Source organism: Phoca vitulina, unplaced genomic scaffold, assembly GCF_004348235.1.
Source record: "Phoca vitulina isolate PV1807 unplaced genomic scaffold, GSC_HSeal_1.0 scaffold12, whole genome shotgun sequence".
NCBI classification, from domain to species: domain Eukaryota; kingdom Metazoa; phylum Chordata; class Mammalia; order Carnivora; family Phocidae; genus Phoca; species Phoca vitulina.
The window spans coordinates 25,213,992-25,232,329 of NW_022589715.1; the positions used below are offsets into that span (position 1 = coordinate 25,213,992).

Sequence of the window (18,338 nt, forward strand, 5' to 3'; positions counted from 1 at the left end):
ATGTGTAAAATCTTATGTCTTATACAAGAGTTTATAATAAAGAACAGACTAAGTAAACTTCTATCAGGAGGCGGCCAAAATGGACTCAAAGTAGATTCTGCACTCCAGAGAGAATCATGATCATGTTACATACATGGAATCATTCTACACATATGTCCATAACAGGTATCAGAATGAATATGCTACATTTTTCAAAATTATTCAACTTATTGTAATTTAGACAAATTTACACTGCTCCATAAAGCATAAAAATGAAGTAGTGATTACAACACAAATTTTTAAAAGAAAGAATATCTAAACTCAGTACCAGTTTGGCTACTCTCCAAGAATAATTCTTGAAATTTCCTTCAGAGTACATCTTCTAGCTTTGGAAGAATGACCTTTACACTTTCTTCATTTTCTAAAAGCACAGAAGTTGATAGAAAATAATCTTACCTCTGATGAGTCGATTTTCGGAGATAATGTGCAGGTCAATACATGGTCACCTATATTCTGTGGATTTTGTTTCAGAAAGCTATACATTGACTGAGCAGATTCAGGACTATCTAACTGAAGAATTGCCTTTGGAGAAGATTAAAAAAAAAAAAAAAATTAAGTAGTTCATAAAAAAACTAAAGTAGAATTACCATATGATCCAGGAATCCCACTTTGTGGTATTACCCCAAAGGACTGCAAGCAGGAAATCAAACAGACATTTGTACACCCATGTTCATACCAGTGTTATTCACAATAGTCAAAGGGTGGAGCAAACTAAGAAGTATCAACGGATGAATAGATAAACAATGGATTATTATTCAGCTTTAAAAAGGAAGGTAATTCTGACATGTTATAATATATGCTGGAAGACATTAAGCTAAGTGCAATAAGCCAATCACTAAAGATCAAATATTGTATGATTCCATTTATAGGAGATAGCTAGAGTAGTGAAATTCCTAGAGCGGAAAGTAGAGTGGTAGAATGGTGGTTGTCAGGGGCTAGGAAGAGAGAGGCATGGAGGAATTACTGTTTAATGGACAGGGAGTTTCAGTTTGGGAAGATAAAAAAGTTCTGGAGATGGACTGTGGTGACGGTTGTATAACAACATGAATATACTTAATGCCACTGAATGGACACTTAAACATGGTTAAAATGGTAAATTTAGTTACATATATTTTAGTACAATAAAAACATTTTTTAATTTTTCTAAAGAATAGATATGTTTTTCTTCCAGACTTCAAATGTGATTACAAAGGTAAAGTTAATCTTCATTTCAAAGGAAACAAGAGAAAACAATCCTTAAAATGTTGCAAAGTCCGGGCAAAATGGAAAAGTATGATAGGAATACCTACCAGAAGATTAAACATATCTAAGTTCAAAATTCCTTATACCATCTGTCATCTCCCTTCCCTCCTATGTCACACTACTTCTAAAGTATCAAACATGCTCTATGTATCAAGTTAGAAGCATGTCAAAGAAATTAGTATCTACCTTTGGTGAATCAGGTACTTTTTCTGAAGCAAACACTATCAACTTTGATATGAAATCCTACCTTTCTAGGTAATATATGGTTGCTCAAAATCTAATTTTACTAGACAAGTATCTGAATTAAATATTTAACACAGAGGGCATAGCAAATGTCAAGAGGTTAGCAATTTCTTTTAAGAAACCAAACCCCTAAGTAAGGGATGATCATTTTATACTTCTTTCTGTATAACTAAACAAAAAACTTTAGAAAATATCTGGTAACACCTTTTTTCATTTTACAAATAAGAACTAACTAAAAGTTTAAGTCAACTCAGCCAAGGTCATAAAGGTAGTTAAGGCTAGATGAACTCAAGTCTAAACTTTCCCATAAGATAATGCTCTTTTGCACATACTACCTTTCTCCCTTGTGCAAGTTTTATTTCCCATTAAAACTTGGGAGTTCTGGGGCACCTGAGTAGCTCAGCTGGTTAAGTGTCTGATTGTTGACTTCGGCTCAGGTCGTATCTCAGGGTCGTGGGATCAAGCCTTATGTCAGGCTTCCCACTCAGTGGGGAGTCTGCTAGAGATTCTCCCTCTCCCTCTTCCCCTCCTTCTGCTCTCTCTCTCTCTCAACATAAATAAATAAATCTTTCAACAAAACAAAAAAACACTAGGAGTTCTGAGGAGAAAGTCATCATCTCTTCCTTCTTCTTATAGCCCAGGAGAAAATATACTGATCTATCATAGTTTGGCTAAGAAATAATGTTTATAGGTGCTTCAGTTCAGAAGATGGATTAAAAGTTGCAAACCTGAAGAGTACAGGGTTCAGTCATATATTCTCTACAGAACATATAGCTAAAACAGGAGGGACCTCATTACCTTGTTTTTATTACTCATGAATACGTGGTGAGCCACTTTTCCAAACTGAAGTCCAACACAAAGCACACACTGAAGTCCATCTTCTGGTAAGTTATCAAGATGTACAAATCGATTGTAAATTTTATCTATATTTGCCTGGAGGTTTTTTTTTTTTAAGAGATACATAGAAAAAGAGAAACACAGCTGAAATATCAAACTATAAAACACAGACTAACAGTAATTTAATTTTTCAGAGGTCAGATGATATCCTCTCCCAGGAATAAGAAAATGACTATGTGAGTGAAGACAGTAAGATCTTAGTTTTAGATTTGAGTGATCAATGCAATATACTAAAACAAGAAGTATAATCTTTCTTCTATCAACATAATATTTACCCAAAACACTTTATACCTAAGCCACTTAATATGGCTCCAGTATCTAGAAAATATTTCACAATAGGGATTACCATGTCCCTTTATTTCTTATTTTTACCAAGAGAAGATCCATCTGACACTTTCATCACCTCAATATTTTATTTTTTTAATTTAAATTCAATTAACTAACATATAGTGTATTATTAGTTTCAGAGGTAGAGTTCAGTGATTCATCAGCTGCATATAACATCCAGTGCTCATTACATCATGTGCCTTCCACCATCACCTCAATATTTTAAAATTAGTAGTAAGGTTTTATTTGTAACAGGTGAATAACCAATGTTTCCATCAATTAAACCAGTGTACAAAAGCATTTAAATGTAAAACTTACCTCTGGGTCATTTTCTTTAATCAAGGTTGTAAATATAGCTTCCTAGAAAGGCAGAACAGAGGGAAAGTGGAAGATATAAGTCTTCCTCATTCACATATTTATTTAGTCAGGATTTATAATAAAATAACCTATGTGAATAAGCATTAAGCACTATTTCATAAAATGAGAAGTCAGCAAAAGTTTGTTCCTTCTAAAAATCTTTCCTTCTTCCTAAACAAATTATTCAAGTCCCACCTTAATACACTTTAATTCTTCCTATTCCCCTAAGTACATTAAAGATTAATAAGGTGGCGTCAGGGGAGAACATTCAAATTCATATACAAGGAATAAGAGATTTAATTTAGCAGACAGTAAGAGAATTCAAATTGTAAAATAAAAAGTTAACTAAGCAAAGTAGGGGATGAGAAGAATAGAAATGTAGGCTAGTAAAAAAAACAAACACAATAGTGCAGAGTATTAAATGTGCAATTATTTAGTACTGTTGATTTATAAAGAAGGCTAAGAGTAGCATGAGACAAAAATGTCAGAGCTGGGAAAGGCTAGCTAATGGACGGCTTACCAGTATAGGAAAGGAACTTTATTTTATGAGACTCTGGTTCTTGAACTTTTTTTTTTTCTTTTCAACACTACTGACACATATAAAACAATTCTACCAATTACACCAGAGTGATTCTCTCTGAAAGGCTTTCTCAAATAACTTGCATTTCCACCTTCCTCTAGAGATTCTAAAAACTGCTTCATGCCTCTTAGCAGTTGATAATAAATATTTGTATGCCACAAAAAAACAGTGAAGGGCTTCTAAATCAGTTGACTTTGAACAGATTTAATTTTGTATCAGTCTAGGGCTGCCTGGGTGGCTCAGTCGGTTAAGTGTCTGCCTTCCCCTCAGGTCATGATCCCAGGGTCCTGGGATTGAGCCCCATATTGGGCTCCCTGCTCAGTGGGAAGCCTGCTTCTCCCTCTCCCACTCCCCCCTGCTTGTGTTCCCTCTCTCGCTGTGTCTCTCTTATTTTTATATCAGTCTCATTGCTTCGTGGAGAAAGATTTTAAGGGAGAAAAAACTAAAGGTAGGAGACATGAAGAACTACTTCAGTTGGAGTTTTCAAGAAACAAAGCAATGATGGATGGGACAAAGAGGAAACAAGCTACAGAAATATTTAGACCTAGTGATGGACTGGTTGTGAGAAAATAAGAGAAAAACTAAAGATAACATCTGGGATTCCAGTTTGGAGGACAGATAAAGGCAGTAAAATAAGAATACAGAGTTGTCTACAGATAACAGTTTTCAACTTTTTTTCCATTCTGACATACATGAGGAATTACAGTCCCTCAATATGGAAGTAACTCTCAAACACTGGGATGGGAGACTGTGAAGAGACAGGAAGAAGCTTTCTCAATGACTCAGAGAATACATGTAACCTGAAGAAGACACAAGCCAGAAAACATAACCAACTATAATAAACCGGATCTAAAAATTTTATATTCTAGTAAAAATGACGGTAAGTCCATTATTTACCTCGTCTTTTATATTCATGTTTTCAGGAACCATACTTATTGAGAGTTGATTTCCATCCATTGATATTGGGAAGCAGGTATAAAATTTTACCATAGATTCTGCAGATTTTCTATTTATTTCCATAAATATCTTTTAAAATAGAAAGCACAAGAACAAAAAAATAAATGTCTTTAAGTTACTTTTTCTTGAAAAGATTTAATACTTAAGAGTCAATTGAATAACTTAGTAAACATTAAGATAAAAAAAATGCATTCCTGAGAAAGTGAGGCCAATAGACCCAGAGTATTACAACAATAAGGAAGAAATAATGAATGACTGAACTCATAAGGCAATACTAAAGAGAGAAATAAGGGACATTCTAGTAAAGGACATTTAGGAAAATCTTATTTATCTTATTCATCATTGTACCCTTAGTACCTAGAGCAGTATCTAGCATACTGCAGATATTTAATAAATATTTAAATAAATTTAATGACTGATAAAATATGAGAAATATGAGAATTGAAAGAACCAAAGAAATGTGTAATGATTACCAAGTTACTTTTAATTTCGTTGTTTTCCTAATTATAAAATTATAATTCCATACATTTTGGTTTTAATTTTCATCACTGGGTAAATGAATAGTTGAACATTCTTCTGTGTCTGATAGTCAGTGAGGTAGAAATCTTCCATATATTTGTTCATAGTTGTAATTCTTGTTTTCAAAGGAACTATCTGTGTCATTTGCCAATTTGTTTATTGAATTTTTACTATTTTATAGTGTAATAAGGATATGAATCTTTGTTTCTTTTTACAAATATTTTTAATTTTTAATTTACATCTTGCTTTATGTTAATTTTAATTCATAAATGTTTATATGATTGAATCTGGTATTTTTCACATATCTAGAAAAGTATTAAATCTCCAAATAGTTAATAATTCTACTCAACTCTAATAAAAACTGGGCAGATAATAATCTACATTTTCTGTATTTGGATTTCAATGTATCTACTCATACTTTGGTATATGATGTAAAGTATGAATCTGAATTATTCATTTCCAGATTCCCACAATTTCCCCCTATTTCAATGTATTGTCACATAAAAAAATTTTTATTAAAAAATTCATTTTTATTCTTTTATTCTTGTCTCTAAATAAAAACAGCTTTACTGAAATATAATTTACATATCATAAAGTTCACCAGTACAGGTGTAGAATTCACTGGTTTTTAGTAATTTATGAAGTCGTGCAACCATTCAAATAATCTACTTTTAACATTATGTGAAACTGCATTTAACTCACTTGTATTCACTCTCTTCTACTGTTTTCTGAAGCACACTGGTTCTGACCACCAGCAAACATATATCCTACTCCCAAAGATCTCTAGTGATCACTAACTCCTTTCTAATGTAGGAACACTACTACTAACCACCAGAATGGTGTTTCCAGTATTTAAACTTTCCTGAAATCTCACTCCCTATAAGATACCTTCCACAAGGTGTTTTTATTAATACATTTTGTTTTGTTTTAAAATTACAAAAGCAGTATGTACTTATTACTGAAAACGTAAAACACACAGATAAACTAAGGTTATTCTAAGTACTAATGACATATTTGAGAATGGTTACTTCCCATTTGAGTCTAATTGGTAAAACAGCAGGAATACTAGTAAAAAAGTGCAATAAAGTTTATGTTGTTATAAAACTCTGCGTTACATATTAAAGATATAAAACATTTTCTTTAGACTAAAATTTTGAGAACTTCGACACATTCAGTAAGCCATCCTCCCCATCATTAAACTAGGTCAGATGAGAAAAACACTAAAATATGGGGTATCTGTTTTATATTTTAAAAATCCCTTAGCTTAAGTGGCTTAATTATTTTGAGGTGCTGCTTTTAAACCCTTTCTTTTTAGTTTTGTGAACTTAGTGTTTTTCAAAATGTGCTTCAGACAATATGAACAGCTATTATCAACGCTTACCTTTTTATGAGATGATAAAATCAAAATATCCTTTAAAGCACCAAATGGTTTTACTAGGTTGTAAACTTCTTCTATAGAATATCCTTTATTAGGCAAATTAGAAATAAGTACCACACACATTTCCTCTGTTTCCTTCAAAACAAATTTAAGAGTTGACATTCAAATTTCTTTAACTGTTTTTGTATTTACTTAAGTTTATGCTGCAGATCATGTTATGTTAGTATTTAAACTGCATTTAAGACTAAATCTTATCAATTAAGAAGGCCGGTCTGAACCTCAAAAACAAAACAAAATGCGAATTTCCTCTCTTCAAGTACACAGCATAGTTTCAGTCATACCATCTGTCCTCTAGTCGAGGCTTTTAGTTCTTTTTCAACCCCTGTTTAAAAATACAGGTTTAAGGGGCGCCTGGCTGGCTCAGTCAGGGGAGCATGCGACTGTTGATCTTGGGGTGTAAGTTCAAGCCCCACAACTGGGTATAGAGATTACTTAAAAAAATAAAATCTTAAAAAAAGGTAAAAATAATAAAAATGCAAATTTATTTTTTTTTGAAGTGCAAGTTTAAAAACACCAGTTCATCTCTGACAACAACTCCCTCATGCACTGCTGCCATTCCTGTGCCATGTGAGGCTCACATCCCCAAGCTCCAAATCAGAGCATATCCTTTTATCTTGCTGAATAATCTTACAGGCAAAATTAAAAAGCTTCCCTGATGCCTTAGAAACCTTTCCCTATAACCCAATCCCCACTACGAAGTAAATACTCTCACTTCTGCCTTTTCTTCTTTCAGATCTTTCTTCAAGAGGACTCTCATCAATGCCAATTTTTCCTTTTAGTAAATTTCGAGAAAATCCCCAAAGGTGTACTATAGTAAACTGGACAACTTGTGACTTTTCTTTTGGAAAAAAAGGGGGGGGGTTGTGGGTGGAGACAGGAAGTTATAATTTTCATAAATCAGTTGAGAATGATTTTTAACTAGCACGTCAACTGTGTTCACAAATGGTTCCTTTGGAAGTGCTTTAGATCAATCTATTTGTGCTTTAAAATATTCTTCCTGAAACAAAATAGTTAAGACATACTAGTTACTACTTGGAAGAATGAATCTACCAGTCAAAAATAAACTTATTGTTTAGCATTTGAATGATCTCAAGATCGTAACCAGTAAAATCTAAATTAACAAGACATTAATACAGTCATGACAGATGAAACCACAGAAAAACAGTAATGTGAACTTTATGCCCTTCAAATAAAACTTCAAACTCTACTCGCTATTCTAAAAACACAGAGAACTGACTGGCTGGTATTCTAAATATTAACTTATCTTCCATTTGCCTCTAAGAAAAAAGAAAAACAGATTTCACAAAATTCTACTGGTTTTAATTTGACAACCTGTTTTTCTACTCAAAAACCCACTTTGGCCTAAACTTTTTTTTCTTGGTAAAAGGTAAACCTCAAAAACATGTACAATTTATTGATAATCTGCACTTAAAACTTTTATGACTTACTGCAACTCAAACCCTTTCCAAAAAGTCACAAATGATAAGACTGCCTGGGTGGCTCAATTGGTTAAGCATCTGACTATGGATTTAGGCTCAGGCCATGATCTCAGGGTCCTGAGACCCACCCTGGAACCCGCTTAAGATTCTTTCTCCCTCTCCCTCGGCCCCTCCCCCACCTCTCCATTAAAAACAAAAACCTAAGGTGAAGCAATAAAACTTAAAAAAAAAAAAAAAAAGTCACAAATGACAGATTTTTCACCATACCAAAACCTGTACATTTTTTAGTGGGTTTAGAGTAAGAAAAATATATTGTGTCAAAATTTCCTAAGCTTTTAAATAATAAGTAAAATATAAAAACTGACCTTGTTAACTGGTTCTTTTTCTGTGGCCTCCACAGCAGCTACTTAAGATACAAAATAAGGTAAGAATTCATGCAGATGTATTTTATTTACCAACATCCCTCTTTCCCCACAGTAGATTAAATAGCAGCTGCATGAAAATGTACACAACTGACAAAATACTAGAAAATTTAAGAAGGCTATAGCTACAGAAGTAACAATGGCTTTTAAATAATGTTTCATTTTATTTCTTGTAAGAGGAAAATTCCAGAATAATCAAGAAGAGACAGTGTGAAGATCTGAATCATATTTTAAATTTCACTTAGGTATGAGCCTGAGATTTTAAAAAATATACATGTATATATGCCACAAAATTAAAAATCTTATTTTCTTAAAATTTAATTTTCCATCTTTAAACATTTTAAGAACAAAATAAAATTTTTTTGACCTACCTGAAATAGTTTCCTTAGCACTATTTTCTGTGGCTTTGACTTCCATACTGGTCTTTATTTCAGAGTTTTCTGCATGAAATAGTCTGCTTTAATAGTCTAGAAAAACACACTAATATAATTAAACTAATGAATCTAAACAGGAACTTAAATTAGTTTATTTCGTCATTTTAAGTCTCCTTAGACTGACCTGATTTAAGTCAAAGCTAATGCAGACTTTTCTTTGAAAATCAAAACAATCCCTTTGAAAATTTTAAAGCAGTAATTCCAAAATATACTTCAAATGTACACAAGGAGATCTAAAGAAAGCACTTAAACGAATAAAAAGCGTTTAAAGCTTACCTGGTACAACCACAGGTTTACTGGTGTCTCTGTTTTTGACAATGCCAGCCTTTTTGACTTCTAGAGACTTCTTTCCACCAGATTTTGCTTTTAAAAGTAGAAGTGAACAATTATTCTAAGGATCTGTTCATTTAACATGTTTCATAATAATACATATAAGTAATGTGGTCCAACTTCATTATAAAGGCAATTTTTTTCCATATAGTTATTATTTCCACTTATATCTGTTTACCAATAAGATTAAAAGCAAATTTAAAGGGGCAACTGGGTGGCTCAGTGGGTTAAGTATCTGCCTTTGGCTCAGATCATGATCCCAGGACCCTGGGATTAAGCCTCAAACAGGGTGCCCTGCTAAGCTTCTCCCTCTGCCTCCTGCTCGTGCGTTTTCTATCTCAAATAAATAAATTTTTTAAAAAAGCAAATTTAAAATGAGATACAATTCTTGTTGATGGCCATTAATGGGCCACAGGTATATCTTCCATGTGGCAGAAGCATATCATAATTACACAAAAATTTTTTTGTAATTTCTACAAAGGCTCTTTAAAATTACCCTATATATTAATAAACAGATCATGTTAGTTTCAACATGTTACATTTCTTTCTTTATAGAGGAAATATATTCTTTTAACAGGGAAAGAAAAGTATTTTTTGGAGTAACAAACTGAGAAATTTACAAGCTGGGGAAGGTAATGAAGTGACAGCTCTAAAAAATGAGGAAAATAAAGATTTGTAGGGGGAAGTGGCAGAACAGTCTGTAATTATACAGCTGTCAAAAATGTTTCATCCGCAAAAATATATCTGCAATGGCACACACTGTCAAAAACCAACGTACCAAAAAATAGAAGTCCCATTATGTATCAGGTTTTAAATATCAAAGAAGTATCTACTAAACTTTTCAAGATGTTATTAGATACTATAAATTATATGAATTTAAAACTTGCTTTTGGTATTATGTTTAATATATTCTTCAAGGCAAGATTAAGAACAAACTTAATAAATCCTCTCTCTCCGGAAAGTCTTACCTGTTTTGATTGAAGCTTTATTACCTTTAGCAGCTACTGTTACCACAGATTTTACAGAACCCGCTGATTTCCCTAAATCACAAAAGCTGTAGTCAAAATTGGTTTATTTACCTAGGATCAACAGGTCAGTTTCTAAATCTAGCAATGATGACAATTTCTTCAGGGAAAAAGAAAAACATCACTAAATTAAGAATTCACCTCCCCAGTGGGGTACTTAAAAATAGCATTCGGGCAAGTTAAATAAACCTCTGAATGTGTGGATCAACTAAGAAGCAAAATTACTAACTGTAAAGATACAAAAACAGTCCCATAACGCTTTTAATGGTTTCATAAACAGTTATAATTAGGGTCTCCCAGCCCAAGCTTCCTTGGCTCCCAGCTGACTGAAAAGCATTCAAGAACATCTTCATCATGGTTAAGCCACATAAAGCCTGCTTTGACTCATTCCTAGTGGGCTCTATGTGAACAGGACTATTTAAATTGTTCTGACCCTTCTTTGTACATACGCATCTTTATTTTCAAAGATAACGTATAAAGACTGTGATCATCAAAGTGTTACCGAAAAGATCACCAGAGAGTAAAATCCCTTTCTATTCAGAGAGCAACATGAGGTTTAGCTCTGAAAATGAGGACTCACTAACAACTAGCAAGGCTGCATTATGAGGAAAAAGCTCAGAATCAGAAGTCAGTAGATCAAGTTGAATTCCAAATTAAATTGTGAAGTCTTGGGGCATGAATCAATTTCTGTGTACATTTGCCCATTTGTAAACAAGGGTGGTGATTGCTATAATTACTTAAGAGGACCCTTGTAAGAATATGATTATGCTTTTGAAAAATTATCATACAAATAAAACTACTGACATGCTCAAAAAACAACTGAAGCAGTTTACAAATCCACCCTTTATATCCAAAGATAGACCCTAACCTTTGCTCAAAAAGATTAATACCAATCCTTATAGAGTATCACCTAACCAGTCATTTCTTCGTCAATCCCAAGTTTGGACACACTGCTTGAGTCACACTGAGCCCCAAATGGCTCTTAAGTATTTCTTTCACTATCCGTATATTATTACAAATCAATTCACCTTACTACTTCTAGCTGGGCACCAGAACTTAAGGAAAAAATATGGAGAATTAATTTCCCAGCACAGTTAAGGGGTGGCTAAGCAGCTTTAACACCCATTTCCCCCAAATCTCTACCAGAATTCTCATAAACTATCAAACTGTTTACTAAATAAATGCATCCTCAAAATAGTATTTCTAGCTTCCCCTGACCCCCTCAGATTACTGCTTTGAAGAACCTACTATATGAAAATTCTGGATCTGCCACTAACAATGGTATTTACCAATGCAAAGCTTCCTTTCTACCATTACAGAGAAGATAATTTAATATATTGATCTCTATCCACTTAAAAAGATGACCCTAAACTAACCAGCATCTAGCAGAAATGAGAAGTAGGAAGGATAATGCTAGAGGAAGGAGAAAAAATAATTACTTTAAACCCATGAGGGGCGCCTGGGTGGCTCAGCTGGTTAAGCGTTTGACTCTTGATCTCAGCTCAGGTCTTGATCTCAGGGTTGGGAGTTCAAGCCTGGCATTGGGCTCCATGCTAAGCATGGAGCCTACTTAAAACAAACCAAAAAAACCCACTAAAGTCCATTAACAACTGAAAAGAAAATATAATTTTGCTGTTTGTTATCTGAACTATTTTATAAAAGAAAGTAAACCGAGAGACCTCAATAAAAGAGAAAGAAGGGGATTATCTTATTTTGATAATTACTACAAAGGAGTATTATCTACTAAGTCTCCTTTTTCAGAATTTCTAGATGGCTATAAATTAAAAAAATTAATATACACCCAGCACATACTTTGTCACATGAAATCCAAGACTACCGTTATATACTTAAGTAATTTAAAATTAACTAATAGGTCTAGAATTTTAGCAAAAAACATACCTGAAGACTTATTGACTTTGGCTCCAGATGTCTTGGCTTGTCCAGTTTTGGCTAATAAGAAAAACATATCCATGACACATTACAAATACTTTCATTTAGATTTAGGGAAGAGCTAACCTGGCAATGACTGAGAAAAACACTGTAAAAAAACATCCGTATACTCATCTTTGTATGCTTGTGAAACTATACAGATAAATTCTGAGACATATAGTTGCTGAGACAGAAGGAAAAGATTTAAATTTTAACAATATTAAATTGTCCTGCATGAAGACTGTACCAATTGATATTCCCATCAATAGCACACGAGAGTGGGGCTTCCAATTTCCACACATAGTAGATAAGAGAAGTTATTAATCACTCCAATCTGAGATGGACACCGGTACGGATTTTTATTTCTTTAATTAGGAGTAAAGTTGTGTTGATTTTCACGTTTATTAATTCAACACTATTATCTTTCTTATGTTTAATTCAACACTATGTCTTTCTCTGTGATCTGCTCTTTTTTTTTTTTTTTTTTAAAGATTTTATTTATTTATTTGACAGAGGGAGAGAGACAGCCAGAGAGGGAACACAAGCAGGGGGAGTGGGAGAAGGAGAAGCAGGCTTCCCGCAGAGCAGGGAGCCCGATGCGGGGCTTGATCCCAGGACCCTGGGACCATGACCTGAACCGAAGGCAGACGCTTAACGACTGAGCCACCCAGGTGCCCCTGTGATCTGCTATTCTTAATATTTGCCAATTTATCTTCTAGGTTGTTGAGGTTTTTCTTACTTACTAAGAGGTCTTTATATATTAAGAAAATTCATCTATATCACATAGGTAACAACTTTTTAAAAAGTTATTAAAAATACTTATGTAAAAATACTTTTTATGCAATCAAGTATTTTCCTGATAGGGAAGGATGCCCTCACTCTGCAATTAAAACCAAACAAAAAAAATTCTCCATATTTTCTTTCAATATTTTTAATTACCATTTTGTATATCACAACCTGTAATTTATTTTGCCATTAAAGTACTTTACTTTTACAAAGTGACTAGGCAATTTAATGAATAATTGATCTTTTCCTTGCTAATTTAAAATATTGCCGGGAACCTGGGTGGCTCAGTTGGTTAAGAAACTGCCTTCAGCTCAGGTCATGATCCCAGGGTCCTGGGATCGAGTCCCGCATCTGGCTCCTTGCTCTGCAGGGAGCCTGCTTCTGCCTCTCCTTCTGCCTGCTATTCCACCTGCTTGTACTCTCTCTCTCTGTCAAATAAATAAATAAAATTGTAAAAAAAAAAAAAATAAATAAAATAAAATAAAATAAAATATTGCCATAATTATTTACTGATGTTCCGTATGTCCTAGGAACTACCTCTGCAATCTCTCTGTCCTACTGATCTTTTGTCTATTTGTGCAACTACATGAAACTATAATGAATCTTTACCTCTGTAACATATTTTAGTATCTGTTAGTGCTAGTCTGTCCTAATTATTCTTCCTCTGCAGAATTTTCCTGTCTATTCTATGTTCATTCTTTATGTATAAACTTTATAATCAGCTTATATGGCTTAAAAATCTTATTGTTAGTGCCAACTATATTCAAATTAAAAAAGAATCTTACTGGCAGTTTTATTGGGTTCCTAACATTTATCTTAATATAAGAAAAAAAAGCACATTATAATGGTGAGCAGCTTTCAATCAAAGAATGAGCTGTTTTAGGGCGCCTGGGTGGCTCAGTCGGTTAAGCGACTGCCTTCGGCTCAGGTCATGATCCTGGAGTCCCTGGATCGAGTCCCGCATCGGGCTCCCTGCTCGGCAGGGAGTCTGCTTCTCCCTCTGACCTTCCCCCCTCTCATGTGCTCTCTCTCATTCTCTCTCTCAAAGAAATAAAATCTTTAAAAAAAAAAAAAAAAAAAAAAAAGAATGAGCTGTTTTCCCACATAGCACTACTTTATGCCTTACAGTATTTTAAAATTCTTTTCATAGCTTTTACCCTTCTTATTATTTTAAATGGAACATTTTATTAGATTTCATTAAGTGGTTATTCTTTCTATATAATAAAGCAATTGAAACCCTGTATTAATTTAGAAAATTAAGGTGGCTAATTAGATTTAACAGCATTTCAGTAGACTCTCTTGGGTTTTCCGTCATACATACACATTTGCAAATAATAATGTTGAATCATACTTTCCAATTTTTATGCCTCTTGACTTGCACTGGCTAGTGGCTATTAGTTTTAGGACAATATTTATGTTAATTCACAGAACTGATGAGTATCCCTTCTTTTGCCCCTAACCTTAATGGGAACACTTCTACTAGTCTCACTATTAAGTATTAAGTAATCTGGGACAAAGAGTGAAGGGTCATTTATTCAATGCTAAAGAATTTGGACTTTCTCCTATGAGTCACTAAGAGTAGAATGATCAGATCTGCCTTAAAGAGATCTCAGGGCAACAGTATGAATAATGAAGCAGAGAGTGGAATAAAAATACCAGTCAGGAGGCTATCCTCAAAATTCAAATATGAATCAAAACAGTTACAGGTGTGATGAAGCAAAGGCAAAAGACATAGCTTGAATGAAATAGATTTGAGAGAGAACTAGTTTGAATCAGCCACTGATTGTATGAAAAGAGGAAGATGTTATTTAAGTTTGAACTGAGTAGGACAGAAGAGAAAAGACAGAGAAAGGATTACTAACAATTTCTACACTGGATGATGAGTGATGACTGTTAGATAACAAATGAGAGGAGTAAACTTGAGGGGGTAGAGGTTTGTGTATGTATACAAGATGTCAGTGGTCCTTAATGCTGTACGAAGATAAAATCAGAAAGAAAAGTATGACATAAGAGGAACAGACATTTAGGGAAACCATTAAGGGAAGATAAAAGAGCAATCAAAGGAGATTAAGAACAAGTTTTCGTTCTCAGGTAGTTTAATGTAAGTAAAAAGCTCTGAAATCATACAGTTTTAGATCTGAATCCTTACTCTTACCCCAAGTCATTTAACCTTGAGTAAGTTATTAATCGCTGAATCTGTTTTCTCATCTATAAAATGAGAAGATGATTTGAAAGATTAAGGAAGATAACATAAATTGCCTAGTATTAGTGTAACCAATGCTAAGTTTCTTTCCCTTGTTTTCTGTCTTCTGGCATAGATTATGCCCCTTAGTAGACTCTTCTGTTTAACAAATCATTACCTTATTCTAAAGTAAATTCAAACTCCAAACTAACCCTAGATCTCCTTTACCCTGTCACAACACTTTTCACTTTATAAAACACGTTATTTAGTATATATCATCTGTCACCTCAAGTTAGTATGTAAGCCACTTGGAAATAGAGATCTTGCCTACTGGTTTACTGATGTATCCTAATACTTTAAAAAGTACATCCAATTATGAGCATATAGCAGGTGCTCAGTATTCTTTCTTTTTAACTAGTGATGGGTAACGGTTCTCAAGTTTCTCTTTCTGATCAAATTATACTTTTGCTTCCTTCCTGTACTTCTCTTCATCCTTGTTGATTTGTGCTTATAACCAAAGTTCTCTTTAAAACTACCTTATTAGGGGAGCCTGAGTGCCTCAGTCAGTTGAGCGTCTGACTCTTGGTTTCCATGCAGGTCATGATCTCAGCATCCTGAAATCCAGCCCCACATTGGGCTCTGCACTCTCAGTGTGGAGTGTGCTTCAGACTCGCTCTCCCTCTGCCCCTCCTTGTTCTTGCTCAGTTGTGGGCACCCACGCATGTGCACACCCTCTCTCTCTCTCTAAAAAATAAATAAAAACTACCCTAATTAGCCTATCACTGTTCAATCTGACACTGCTAATCTCAAAAAAGATATCATGTACCCTTACTTCACCTGACACTTTCTCAATCCTATTTACCAGCTCCTGTCTTTCTACATTTCTATTAGAAGGGAGGATGTACTTGGTTTGAAGCACTTCTCCCTCTACTCATTGCTTTTATTATGTTAGGACCACTCCCAAAATTTAGACCTTACACTTAACAAAAAATTTCTCAAGTATCCCACTTTCAACACCCTGTGACTGGCTGACCTAAGGGTATCTCCACTAGATAAGTGTTTGACAGCTGAAATTTATCAATGTTGAAATCTGAGTTCATGGTTTTTCTCAAAGAAATCACTACATCTAAGTTTTCCTGTTACATATATATATATAATCAGTATCACCACACTCTTCTAGTAAAATCTACCTAGTCTAAAACCTTGAAAATTTTAATTATTTTAATTTTATCCACTAGAAAATTTATAGAATAAACATTCAGATTTTACCATTGCACACCATTTTAATTAACATTTTTTTATATCAGGTCCCTATTACCTTAAAGTGAATCCCAACAGTGTTTTCTCAACAGCATTTTTCTTTCCTTTTTTTTTTTTTTTTTTTGGTGCAAAAAGGTGGTTTTATTAAAGCATGGGGAAACGACCCATAGGCAGAATGAGCTGCTTCAACAGGATTTTTCAATCTCTCCATTTATCCAATCTATATAAGAATCCTACACAACTAGTGGTTCTTTATTCTCTGTGGCAATTTCCCAGAGTCTGTAACCATTACTAGGTCTTACAGAGGAAAAATGGCAAGAACCTTAGCCAAGCTTCATGAACAGTGGGTTAAACAAAGCTAAATAGGTTTCTTTCCTGCAAGACTTCATAATGGGAATGTGTTCTGTGGAGTTTTGTTTTTTTTTAAGAAAAAAAAAAGAAGCTATAATACAAATCTGATCCAAAACATCTTCCAGGAATTAGTCTCTCACACACTATTTTGAGAAATGCTATTAATGAAGTCAAATTCAAAAACTTCCCAGCACAACGCTTCAAGGACTTCTACAAAGTGATCCCCCAATTCTGTTACCTTTGTTGTATCCTCTCCCTAACTAATCTTCTGCATCTCTCTATCCCTCCTTCCCCATATATATGTACACACACACACATATATATATGAATTTCTGAATAGAAATCCAGAACACACTATACACCTGTCTTTCTAAAAGAGAACATACAAAACAATCTAACTTTCTAAATATAGTTTATGTCTACTTTATTTTAGCTTTTCTTTCTCATCCTTCACTATCAAGCCATTTATTCTTAATAAACTCAAGAGTGTTTGTTTTGGCAGTAAAAGAGAAAATTCAGTTTATTAAAATTGTATAGAAACTCACTTAGTTAGATTCATAACAAAGACCTGCAATGTTTTCCTGAGTATAAAGAAACAACTTTAACACATGAGTGTAATAACATCGATTTCTGTTTGGTCTTTCTTGTTTACCTTCTGGCTCTCAGCAAACTTTCAAAATCAAAGGAGACTAAAGAGCAACTTTAACATGTTTTGTCTTATATGTTTTGTCTTATTGGTAGGGGATAAAAGGAGGTATTACAAAATTAACCTAAACAGCTATTACCTATGGAACTATGCACTATCTCATTGAGTCTTCATGTATTAACTCTTAACTACTAGAGCTTAATATGGGGGCCAATATGGGTCCCCTCTACTAAAGCACAATAATGTTTTCCTAGCATCATCTTGCAAGAAGTTTCTAGTAAACTGACAAAATATATTTATTTGGAGTATTAAAAGTAACAACTTACTGGCAGAAGCTGAAGTCACAGTTTCAACAGTTTTGGAAGCGTCTATATCTTTTCTATTTGAAAGAAGAAAAAATTAGGCAAAGATTGAAATTCTAAGTTCTAAAGCTTCTAAAGATGCAAAGCTTAAATCTAAAAAAGTTTAGGGGCGCCTGTCTGGCTCAGTAGGTAGGGCATGCGACTCCTCATCTCAGGGTCATGAGTTCAAGCCCCACGTTGGGCATAGAGCTAACTTAACAATGTCCCATTTAAACTGGAGTCAGGATAATAAAATATATTAAAAATGCAGTTGTATAAAAATTTTAAAATTAATTCATATGCACATTCATTCTTGCATATGAAATCATGGAATTACTTACTTTAAAGTAGCTGCAGATGCTTTCTTTGAATCTGCGGTCTTTTTCTTCATCTCTTTGTTCTATGAAAGAAAAAGATTTTGAAAAAAAATCTTAGTTTCTTCCCCAATTATAAAGGGCACTTTAGAAAATACAAGCATAAAGAAATACAACAAAAAACATTATTATGAAATTCAGATCAATTTAACATATATTTAGTGACTATTCACCAATTGTCAAGCACAATTTTAGGCATTGGAGAGGAGTAGTAAATAAA

General features: G+C 33.8%; 1 protein-coding gene across 9 annotated transcripts in view; it reads right to left on the minus strand.

The window, feature by feature from the left end:
- ZNF638 (zinc finger protein 638) overlaps positions 1-18,338 on the minus strand; it is a 125,753-nt gene that overhangs the window by 20,450 nt on the left and 86,965 nt on the right. For 6 of the 9 annotated variants that reach the window (XM_032410739.1, XM_032410740.1, XM_032410738.1 and 3 more), the window contains 12 exons: positions 18,086-18,144; positions 17,730-17,782; positions 12,149-12,199; positions 10,193-10,264; positions 9,171-9,257; positions 8,832-8,900; positions 8,404-8,444; positions 6,543-6,674; positions 4,583-4,711; positions 3,067-3,108; positions 2,323-2,457; positions 436-561 (listed from right to left, as the gene is read on the minus strand). In XM_032410739.1, coding sequence (XP_032266630.1) covers positions 436-561; positions 2,323-2,457; positions 3,067-3,108; positions 4,583-4,711; positions 6,543-6,674; positions 8,404-8,444; positions 8,832-8,900; positions 9,171-9,257; positions 10,193-10,264; positions 12,149-12,199; positions 17,730-17,782; positions 18,086-18,144 — 996 coding nt within the window. The remainder of the gene's footprint in view (positions 1-435; positions 562-2,322; positions 2,458-3,066; positions 3,109-4,582; positions 4,712-6,542; positions 6,675-8,403; positions 8,445-8,831; positions 8,901-9,170; positions 9,258-10,192; positions 10,265-12,148; positions 12,200-17,729; positions 17,783-18,085; positions 18,145-18,338) is intronic. The other 3 variants (XM_032410736.1, XM_032410742.1, XM_032410741.1) reach the window with 3 other exon arrangements.